Raw genomic sequence first — 11392 nt, forward strand, 5'->3', positions numbered from 1 at the left:
TGCATTTTAATGCTCGCGGCATCGGGATACAGAGGAAACTGAGGCACAAAGTCTCAGGACCGCCAAGGGGGGCGGGTACTGAGGCAGGACGCCAAGGCAGCGCCCAGGCTCCCAACCACCTCGGAGAGCCTGCCCCTGCCTACCGGCTCTCTCTCCACCAGAGCAGGTGCCGATTGTCCTGTGGGATTCTGGGGCCCCCACTGGTCCCAGTTTCCTGGGCCAGGAACTGTTCCCAGGACTGCAGATAAAGGGCTCCCACCTGGGCCTCTTATCGCAGGGACATTCTAGCCCCGTTACTCATTAGCCCTGCCCTGGGCCCTCGCTGGGGGCCTGAGGGGGTCCTTGGCTTTCCAAGCTCCCTGGTGGGGAGGGTATTTAAGCAGGTGGAGCTGACAGCATTCTCCAGGTGCCCAAACATCTTTATCAAAACAACTTGTTTTAATCAGGCCCCAGAGGCAGGTCTGGGGTACCCAGGAAAGTGGGATTCCTTCCCATGAGGTCACCCCTGACCTTCTTCTGAGGCTGCTGCAGCTGGGCCATTGGGTAGGGCTATGGGGAAATAGCGGGGACCCTGCAGGAGGCAGCCCAGGATGATCTGGGGGCAGGCAGCCCCTTTGGGAGACCAGACAATGGGCCTGTGTGCCATGTCCCCTGCCCCCCACCCAGTGGGGACAGCTTTCCCGGCACAAAGGCCTCACTGTGAGGCTGGGCCCTCCAGTCAGTGGGGCTGGCACTGGGTGGGGATGGGACCTTGGGAATGGCCCCTGGGCCCCAGTGGCAGTGGGGGAGGCAGGTTAGCCTGGGAGAGGGGACCCTCTAGGAACACCCAGGCCCCAGAACAAGACTGGTCCCCTCTGTCCTTCCTCCCATGTCCATCCTGCAGAGGTGTGGAGGGGTGTAGGGGCAACTCGGGTTCTCCCCATCTCCGTCTGGCAGGACCCACTTCCATCAGATGAGGGGCTGACTCTGCACCCTGCTTTTCATGGACCCAGGCTACGGTCCCTGGATCCAGCCTGGCCACTCACACCTTGATCTCCTCCTCGTCCTCGGCATCTGCAAACTCGAAGGTGTTTGCTTGTACTGTACTGGGCACAGAGGCCCTGCTACCTGCCTGGGGTGCTCCCCACGCTTCATCCAGGTTTTCCCAGGAGGCCTGGGCCTGGGGGAGCACCTCCACCTGCTCCCGCTGAGCATCCACCTTTGTGTAGTGGCAACTGACCCGATCAACTGACCAGCCCGCTCCCCAGCACCTGCCCGAGGCAACGTCCAATCGTGCACGGTGACCCCCTCCTGCCGGGCTGGCCTTTGCTTCAGCCACCGGGCCTGACCCAGTGGTTACCCCATTGGGACAGGGTCCATAGGCTGGGGGGTTTGCAGCAGGGGCTGGGGGGCTTGTGGTAGAGGCCAGGGTCTCAGCTGTGGGGGCTTCTGAGAGGCTCATGACCCCCATCAGCTCACTGAGGAGGGAGGGTCCAAGGTCAAGGTCAAGGCGGAAGGACTGGAGGGAGTCGGAGCGGCGAAGTTCAGGCTCAGAGGGGAAGGAACCATCACAGTCCTTGTCATGAGGCTTCTCTGGATGGGGCAGCCGGGAGATGGTGCAGAACCCAGAGTCCAAGCCTAGAAGAGAAATGGGGAGGAGGGTCAGAGCTGCAAGCCCTAAGTGCTGGGGAGGGGAGAGCCAGAAGCAACCCTGCCTTGTGTGTGGGCTCTGTCAAGTCATTCCCCTTTCTGGCCTCAGTTCTCCCATCTCTGTATTATGGGTGGAGCCTGTGGTCTCTTTGTGTGATCCTCCCACCAACCCTAAAGTCTGAAAATTGACATAATCCTCATTTCCATTTTGCAGATGAGGAAACTGAGGCTTAGGTTCGGACTAGAAGAAGGGGCTTCTGATGGGGTGGAGCTCAAATCTTCTGGTTCTTAGTTCCAACCATGAACTTGGACATGGTCATGACACTGGCTGCACGTGAGCTGGTTTGTGGGCCCAGGGATGGAACCAGCAGCCAGTGTCTGACTGCACAGAAATCACAGACTCGAAGGACAACGCAAGCCCTACAAAGGTCATCTGCTCCAGCCCCCTGCTTCCAGGTCCACCAGGCCTGAGACGTAATGGGGTTACTGCAGTCCATTCTCAGGGAGGGTTCTGAGCAGCCCCCGGAGTGAGAGCGTCAGAGGAAGTGTCTGCGGGGGATGGGGGGGCAGGGGAGGGGAAAAGCTGCAGGGCAGGGGACGGCCAGCAGGTGGCAGCACAGGCCCGCGGCTCCCAGCAGTGCCCAGGCAGCACCTGCCACTTCTCAGGGCAGGAAGGGCCTCTGGCTTGGGGCCATGCGAGTGGTTTCCAAATTTGTAAAGTTTCAGGAACCTTTGTTCAAGTAACAAAAACAGCTCACGTGTCCTGAGCTCCTACTATGTAGCAGGCTGTGGGCACGCCCGTTCCATGTACTATCGTACTGGACCTTGGCAACGACCCAAAGGAACCAGTGACACTTGAAGCTGACCAAGGTCATTCGGCTGCTGGAAATCAGGCAGAACCAGGATCTGCACCCAGAGCCCAGGCTCTTAACTGCTTCTCTCTGTCACTCTGACCCCAAGGGTCTGCTTTGGGGAAAAGGGGAGAGAGGGTGGGGCTTGCCCGAGTCACACAGTGTGTTAGGGGCAGCTAGACCTCACGCTCCGTTTCCTCCCCTCTCGACCTCGGTGTATTTGAGGCAGTAAGCTGGTTGCCACATCTTTACCCCCTCCCCATCCATGTTCTGGGGTTTGGGCCTCACTGCGGGGTGAGACCAGTCAATTGCAGGGGTGACTGAACCTCCAAATGTGGAGTCTTGGCTGACTCACCAGAAAATGGGCAGAAAACCCAGGCTCACCGTAACTGGAGTGGCTGTCGGTGGGGCCGGCAGGGCTGCTGTCAAAGCTGAGCTTGCCCACCACGAGGCTGTCGTAGGTGGCCTGGTTCAGCTGGGGCAGGGAGATGGCGTTCTTGATGATGGGCGAGATGGCGGGCGGTGCGGGGGAGGGCGTGGGCGGGGAAGCCATCCGCCGGGGTGGCGTGCCCACCCTGCGCACCTGCTGCAGCTTCCTGGCCAGGAACCTGCGGGGCGAGCGGTGGGTGCTCCCTGAGCTGCCGCCATGGTTGCTGAGGAAGGAGGTGTCGCCGAAGACATCCCCGCCACGGCCCACGTGCATGGTGTGGCGGAAGTCCCCGAGTGGGGGGCTGATCATGTCCGCGGTCAGCCGCCTCTTCCCCTGCGAGTTGGACACCCAGCCCACTGGAGAGAGCTTGCCCAGGCTCATGGCGGGGACTCCTCCGGCCCGCTGGGGGCCTGGCATCAGCTCTGGCTGTTCACAGAAGCTGGTCCTTGCCCACCCAGGGCAGGGGAAGGGAGTGGGGCTGGGCTCAGGGCTCCACTTCTCAGCTCCTCCCTCCGGCTGGAAGGAGTGGGCAGATGCTGTCCTTTGGCTCTCTTAAGGCGCTGCCTCAAGATGCTGGGGCTGTGGGGGGCCCATGGCCCACCTCTCCCAGGGTCTCGGTTCCCAGCCCTGCAGACACAAGGATAGATGCTCTCTCCGAGGACTGAGCAGGCCTCAAAGGTGGATGGCCCCTCTCCTGCCCAGGGGCCAAGACCTAGAAGAAACACAGAGAGGAATGTGAGGGTGGCCCTGGCAGAAGGGGGAATCTTGGGCTCAAATAATAACAGCCACAGAAAACAATGATTACACCCAACAACACAGATGGAGTCCAACAGACAAGATGCCGAGCGGAAGCTGGACACAAAGGACACACGTGTGATTCCATTGATAGGAAGTTCAAGAACAGGCAAAACAAATCAATGGCGATAGAAATCAGAATTGTGGTTGCCCTTGAGTGGCTACTGACTGGGAGGCAGCATGAAACGTTCGCCGAGCTGTATATTTGAGACGTGCATCAAAACTTCAGTACAAAGTATAAAGGATAATCACACACGGTCCCGTTATGAAGTGCCATTGCTTTCCTTGCATCATCTCATTTAACACACAACAGCCCTGGGGAGGCTCTATTATCAGAGAGAAGCCGAGACACAGAGGTGTAAAGTGACTTGCCCGAGGCCACACAGTAGGAAAAGGTGCAGCAGGGCCCCAAACGGCAGCGCCTTTGAGCCCCAGGGGCACTGCCTCCTGCTGGCGTGTGGAGCAAGTCATTTCCCTTCTCTGAGTTAAAATCTCTTCTACCCTAAGAGGACAGGAGGAGGGGAGGTGCCTGGGCGAAGGTATCACGGACTGCTGTGTAAATATCCTGCACAGAGTTTCCTTAGAACTCCCAGCCTGCAAGACGCTTCCTGGAAAAAGGTCAAAAGTGGCTTTTTCCAGCTCCCTCCTGCAGGCCTGAGCATATTCAAGGCTCTGAGAAGGCCTGCAGGAAAGGACTTTATCATAGTTTGACAAATTGAGATAGGAGTCTTCTTGTCAACAAGTTTTAGAAAAAGCTCAGGTGGTGCTAAAAGCTATTCCTTGCCCCCTGGCTCCCCTCCTGGCCCCCACCCTCACCCGCCCAGCCCCACCCTTCTCTAAACTCCTATAATATTCCTGGTCTGATCCCCAAAATAGAAAGTCCAGGCTGGAGGGACTCCTGTGTCCATCCTCTGGTTCTCCTGTGGCCCGACAGGGGCTAAGCTTGCTCAAGGTCACGTCGAGAGGGCTAGTCCAGACTGGAACTCAGAGCCTCTGACTCACGCAGCCCTCGACTGGCTTCGGAGCCGGGTCTTGTCTCCACAGATGGACAACATACGCCAGGGTGGGGCAGCTGCCTGGATTTTCCTGCCTTCCTCCCTCCCAGCACCCAGCTGGGCCTCTGCAAACAGCAAGTGCTAAATCCACACCAGTTTTTATCAGGAGATCTTTGTGATAACCTTCATGCCAAAGGATCACCTCCTGCCACCTCCAGAGAATGGTGAGGGCCGGCCAGTGGTCACCAGTCCTCAGAGTGACCTTGGGCAAAACCAGGTCCTGGAACCTCAGCTGATAAAAGCTGATAACAACGCTCAACAAGAACACCTAGACTGAGAGTTCACTATTTTTTTTTAAAACCTCCGCTGCCACCTCCAAGCATAAAAATCTCAATACTGCCCTTCTAATGTTATTTGAATTTCAAAATAGGTTAAATAACAAGATAAAAACAAAGACAGCAATAGGACAAAGCTCGCTTTGTTTTCTGACTACATTCTCTTCCCTTCCCACCATCTGATCCTCCCCCTACCCTGACTCCTCCCCCCAGTGGGGGGGGTGTCTGAATCATCCCTTCCCCTGGCACCCCCAGCACCGAGAGGTCCTCTTGGAATGTTTGTTGAAGTCATGAAGCGCTCTGCAGTCTGCCAGCCACTACATGATGTCATCTGTTCCTCCCACAGCCCGCCCAAGCTGGAGGGTTAGCCCATTTCACAGGAGAGCTGAGGTCTGGAGGGAAGGGACTCCTCCACGGTCATACGGCAGGGCCAGTTTTCCCTCCCTGCTTACCAGAGATCAAGGAACAACTTCTGGGGGAAGGGAACTGGGGGTCACTCTGTGAAATGCCATATGGTGGGGTTATGGTGTCTGTCACGTGGCCACAGTTGCTGCCTCTCCCCCACCCCCAACCTCCTGACTTTGAGACAGCCCCTCCCCTCCCGGCAAAGGGGGATCCCGCCCCACCCAACCCCATGGCCACTTTGATAAGGTGGACCAGCTTCTTCTTAAGATGATCCCACCTCTCAAATGCCTCTGAGCACCTCCAAAAGGAGTAACTGCCCCCCCCATCCTGATGCTGCAGTAGAGACCCTGTGGCGTTTTGTGGCTAAGGGTAGGGCATTGCCTTTCCACATGTAAAACAGGGACAACGACAACCCAGGTGGGTCCCTTTCCCAGGGGAGCTGTAAAGGTGGAAATTACTGCAGTGAAACCCTCAGATCTGGGAGCACAGCACCCTGGGTTCAAATCCAACCCCCTCACTGATGTCCTCATCTCGGAATCCCTGCGACCCTAAATGCTGGTGGCAGTCATTTGGCACTTGATGCTGACCGCAGGGTATTGCTGGCAATCAGGTGAGCCCCACGTGGTACTGGAGTAAGCAGGCCTCTAGATGTTGAGGTGCAATGCCCCCCCACCCCAGCTCAGGGATAACACCCAAGACTTGGTTAATGCTTACATTTTACAGATGAAATAACAAGGCGCAGAAAGGGGAGTGACTTGTCCCAAGTCACAGAGCAAAACAAGCCAGGTGGCTGGCACCCTGCCCACGATTCTACCATCAGCAAGAGCAAATGCCCTGGGGGGAGGGTGAAGACTAGAGGGGAAGGGGTAAGAGTTCTGGGAGGGTGGGATGCCCAGACACGGAGGGCAGGTCTGGGAGGCAGGAGAGGCTCTGCTGTGCAGTCAGCGCCTGCGACCTGGGCACGAGTGAGCACACGCAGCCTCTGTGTCCAGGTCTAAAAACAGAGTCCTAATGTTTACCCTGCAGGAGGACGGTCGGGGCCTGGGCACATGGTAGGATCTCACTCAAAGGTGGTAGAGCCCGCAAGGACGAGGTTGGGCGACCGGGCAGGGACCCCGCAGTATTTGGGCCAGTAGGGGCCGCAGCGAAGGTTCAGGCGCTCCGGGGGCGCACTCCGGGGCTCACCTGGGGGTCACCGGTGAGCCGCCCTCGCCGCGGTTCTCTCCACATCTCCTCCCGGAGGCCATGCGCGAGTGCGCACTGCCCCCGCCCCGCCGGAGGCCCGCTGGATAACAGCCGCTCCTCCCGCAGGGGGCGGGGCTTCCCCAAGCCGGCTCCGGACCCTGGGATAAGGGGTTAACTCCCCAAGGCACTGACTTTTCGTGCCCCTGGAAGTCCAGCGGCCAGAAAGGGGTGGCAAGCTGTCCGTGGTCACACTGCGGGGGACCCGGTTTTCCGGACTCCGAGGGCGCGAGGAGCAGAGGGCACCACGGGCAATAGGGGAAGACCCAGGCGGGAGAGGGGGAGGGGCGCGCTTCCGACTCCACCACCGTAAGTTAGAGACAATTAGCCTTCCACTCCCGAAGCGCAGCGGTCGCGGCCCGGGGCTTTCCCCGCCCTGGTTGCAGTCCCAGTTTCGTGCCGCCGCGGGCCCCGAGTCAGTCCCTTGTCTTCCAGCCTCAGTTTTCCGGTCTAGAAAATGGGCTTTACATCGCGCGGATGTTGCACAGTTGAGCAAGGATAGAACAATCTCGACGGCAGCTGGGATCGGAAGTCCGGGAAGGCTTAAACCATAAAACATACCCTCTGGGGATACAGACGGCAGAATGTGGGGGGTCCCTACTCGGGGAAAGGGGACAGCTGGCTGCCTTGGCCGGAGAAGAACCGGACGGGATGACTTCATCGCTGCTCGGGCTTGGAATGCGGCAGTTGGGGAGGGGGGCAGGGTGCCTGGCCCATCTCCCCAACACACCCCCCCTCCCCACTTCCCGCTCTCGGCGCCGGCCTCCGCGGAGGAGCCCGACATTCCCATACATCGCCCCCCGCGCGTGTCCTTCCTTTCCCAGCGCAGGAAGGAGCGCAGACGGCCCTCTGCTCGCCCCCTCCAATTCTCTGCTCCCTCCTCCCGCCCGCGGGGAACATTAAAAAACCCCCGAAAACTCTGAGCCTCCCCGCGTGGCTCCCGCGGCCAGCGCTCCGGGCCTTCCTGTTGGCACCCGGTGCGCCCTTGGTAGGCAGGGTCCCCTTCCCCCACCCCAGCTCCCGAGAGCCCAGGAGGGTGCAGAGTCCTGGGGGCGCCGCGTGCCCCCAGCCGGCCAGCGGCCTCGCCCACCCAGGGCCCAAGGACTCGCGGGCCAGAGCGCTGTTACCTTCTCTCCAAGAGCCCCGCGAGCGGGGGTTGAAGGGCAGATTCGTCGGCAGCGGCAGCGCGACCAGGCGCGCCGCCCCGGAGAGTGGCTGGGCCGGTCTGCGCCTCCTTGGCCGCGGGCTCCACGGGCTGGATCCGGGGGCGGGGGCGGGGTGAGGGCGCGCTGCCTCCTCCCGTCTTCCTCCTCCCGTCCGCGGGCGGGGCCGGGCCCCCCTCCCGGGCCGCGTCCGCGCCGCCCGAGCAGCGGCCAAAGCTGGAAGGCACGCGGTGGGGGGCGCCAGGCCAGGCCCGGCCCCCGCGCGTCGCCCGGGGCAGGGCGAGCCAGGGAATGTGCGGGCTGGCCTAGGCCGGCTCCTTCCCCCAGCGGCTTCCCGGGCGGCCTTGGGGCGCCGGGCCTGAGAATTCTCGCTCCTGAGTCCTCCAGCTACTGCCTGCTGGAGTTTGGGGAACTGGGAAGCCCGATCTCCTGGGCCTTGAATGACGGAGAGATCTGTTTCTACCTTGAGTTTCACAAGTGTGGGATGCCCACACCCCTTTCTCCCAACTTTCCATTCCTTTCAATATGACACAGGGTCGGCGGGTGTCAGGACACAGACTGCAGCCATACTGGGGGTCTAGGCCCAGCAGATCATGTGCACAGTGGTGGCCAGGGCGGTGGACCCCCGAGCTGGACAGCCGGCTTCCCATCCTGCCTCAGCTACTATATATCCTTTCTGGGCTTCAGTTTTCCCACCTGTAAAGTGGGATAATAATGGCAGACGTCATCTTATTAGGCCTTCCCCTCTCTGTCAACACATAAGTGGCTTGCTGAACAGGTGAATGAGGTCACAACCTCAGACAGGTTCAGAAGCCTTGGCTGAACTCCTCCCACCCCCTGGCAGGGAGGGAGGGGATCAGCCCTGCCCAGGACCCTGTGCCATCCTCGAGGAGGGGAGCTAGACCTATGAGCCCTGCCTCTTGTTTGTGGCCCTCCTCTGACCACTCCTCGTGCACTCTGAGCTCCTGGGGGCAGGCACAGAAAGTCCCTAACCCAGACTGCAGGGCAGGGGGAAGAGCTCAGGAAGGTCTCCTAAAGGAAGTTATGTTTTGCAGGACAGGATGGCAGAGGAGAGGGCAGTGGGAGCGCCCACCTGTTGCACCATGGGGGAAGCAGGTGTGGCCGGAGGGAAGAGTCTGAGCGGCTGTGGCTGGAGATGTGGAGCTGGAGTGACACACACATGGTGGTGTCAGGGTCTTTCGCATTTGCAGAGTGCTGAGCCTCCTCCACTGGCTCCCCGAGTCCTCAAGTGGGCCACCAAGGGAGAGAGTTATTTTCTGTGCTAGAAAGATGAGGAAACTGAGGCACAAAGAGTTCCAGCACTTGTTCAGGTGGCTCGGTTGTAGGACTGAGACTTCAGTAGGTCAGGGGCTCTTTCCCTGGGGTCAGGCAGGGCAGTGTTTTGTCCCATGGAGAGCTGGAAATGGTCTGCAAAATGTTTGAGCCCTGGAAGAACATGAGGGCAAGGAGGGCAGCTCTGAGAAGCAGGGACCACAGAGGGAGGTGTTGTGGGGGGCACAGGCAAGGGCCAGGAGGGAATTAGGCTGGGTCTTGGGGGCTTAACCGTAGACTAGGTGTCCAGCCTCACTGAGGCAGTGTCAGGCAGCCAGAATGGTCTGGAAGGACTGTGATAGAGATGGAGGCTGCTGCTATTGTGGTTATTATTTTTAACAGTAGTGGGAATAACCAGCATTTATTGTGCCCCTTCCATGCATTTTTACATCTAATCTTTTTGAGAGCCTTGGGGTGGGGGTGGAGGGATACTGCCATCATCTCCATTTTGCAGAGAAGGAAAGTGATATACCCAAAGCCTCCTACTGTGGCAGGATGGCCCTCCTTCCCAGTTTGCCTAGGGCAGTCCCAGAGTAATTATCAATAGCTCTTCCTTTCAATCTCAAAGGTGACCTGGTTATACACTGAGTATACACCAATCAGAAGGTCCCTGGAGCAAGCTGGCAAAGGAAGCAGTTTGGTGTGATGTCGAAGGCCCTGAGCCCAAATCCTGGCCCTGTCTCTTCCCAGCTGTGTGACCGTGGGCAAGGCACTTGGCCTCTCTGAGCCTTGAGTCTCTCATCTATAATATGAGTATGATACCATGTGGACAGTAACTACTTGCGGGTGGGTTGCGAGCCCGAGAGATGGCCAAGAAAGCAGTCCTAATGAAGTGGTTACAGCCTGCCGCATGCTCACTGCATCTTCTTTACTTCCTGGCTGGGAGGCACAGGGAGGAAGGGAACACGCAGTGGTTGGAAACCTGCCTACTAAGTGTCGGGTACTTTGTCTTTGCCAGCTCACTGAATCCACACTAACTTTGCAAAGCAGCAATTCTGTGCCCTGTTTTACAGATGGGTAAACCAAGGCTGAAAGGAGCTCTCTCCGCTCATGCGCAGCCTGTCCCCAGATGGAAGTACCTTCCCTGTGCAGGATACGTCCCTATTCCTGATTCTACTCCTGGTTTAAGGGTGCAACTCACCCTTAAATGGGAGAAAGGGAGAGATCTCAGCATCCCTGGGAAGGATGCAGGGATGGACAGCCCCTATTTCCTGTGTTATTTCTCCTCTCGCAATTTCCTTTTTCTTCTTTCCCCTGCCAAGAGGCCGTGTGCCCAGGAATGTAGGGGTTAACTCTGGCAGAGCTGTAATCACCGCAGAATGCAGAACAAATGCCTTCCAGCTGGGACCTGGGGGCTGCTGATGGGACAGGCTGCCTGGACTCAGGAGCCCCCATCTCCTGCCCTGTCCTGGGGGAGGGAGGCCCCTTGGGTCATAGTTGCAGACCCCAGCTGCTTCCTTAACTCACCTCTGCAGACTGGGTGGGCCAAGGCAGGGGACTTAAGGGAAGGAGGCAGTTTCTGGGCAGTGAGTTCTCCACAGAGCCAGGGTGGAGGGGTAGGGCAGATCTGGAGATGGCTATTTCCCCCTTGGGCACCCAAGGATGCCAGTGGCTGCCCACCAGGCTTCAGTGAAGTCTGAAGTGTGAGCCTTGAGCTGAGTGAGTTGGCTTGGCCACATCTATCAGTCCGCACACCTAGGGAGCATTCAGCCCTTCCACCCCAAAAGCCGACAGCGTTTTTGGTCAGTTTATGCATCTGATTATTGACCCAGTGATTGGTCTTCCCAGTCAGCTATCTCTCAAGTGTCCACTGGTCCATCCACTTACCTCTGTTCTTGACAATCCATCCATCTCTCACTGCTAAAACTCCTACCCATCCATCTATCCACCCCCCACTCATCCTTCTACCCATCTACTTACTCACCCCTCCGCTGACACCCTGCCTACACCCATCCATTCATTCATCCACCCACCCATCCATTTAGGTATCCATCCATGCATCCTTCCTCCCCCATCCATTTGTCCACTTATACATCCACCCACCCATTTTATCCATCCTTCATCTCTCAATCCACTGCCTACACCCATACCCATCTACCCACCCACCCATCCATCCATCTACCTGTCCACCCACGCATGCACCCACCAGCCTCACTCTTTCCCCTTTCCTGCCTGCACTCCCCTTACACTGACTCACACCTGGCCTCTACCAACC

General features: G+C 58.6%; 1 protein-coding gene across 2 annotated transcripts; it reads right to left on the reverse strand.

Annotated features, from left to right (window-relative positions):
- Nucleotides 1-401: 401 nt before the first annotated feature.
- On the reverse strand, nt 402-7962 carry CDC42EP1 (CDC42 effector protein 1). Of its 2 annotated transcripts, none has more exons than XM_037848052.1 (3): nt 7810-7962; nt 2865-3622; nt 402-1617 (listed from the first exon to the last, which is right to left on the reverse strand). In XM_037848052.1, the coding sequence occupies exons 2-3, from the start codon at nt 3325-3327 to the stop codon at nt 1022-1024; spliced, it is 1059 nt and encodes a 352-aa protein (XP_037703980.1). In that variant the 5' UTR covers nt 3328-3622; nt 7810-7962; the 3' UTR covers nt 402-1021. The 2 variants fall into 2 exon arrangements, with proteins under 2 accessions (XP_037703980.1, XP_037703981.1); XM_037848053.1 differs by lacking the exon at nt 7810-7962 and adding an exon at nt 6626-7200.
- Between the last annotated feature and the right edge of the window lie 3430 nt (nt 7963-11392).

Source organism: Choloepus didactylus, chromosome 8 (genome assembly GCF_015220235.1).
Source record: "Choloepus didactylus isolate mChoDid1 chromosome 8, mChoDid1.pri, whole genome shotgun sequence".
NCBI lineage: Eukaryota > Metazoa > Chordata > Mammalia > Pilosa > Megalonychidae > Choloepus > Choloepus didactylus.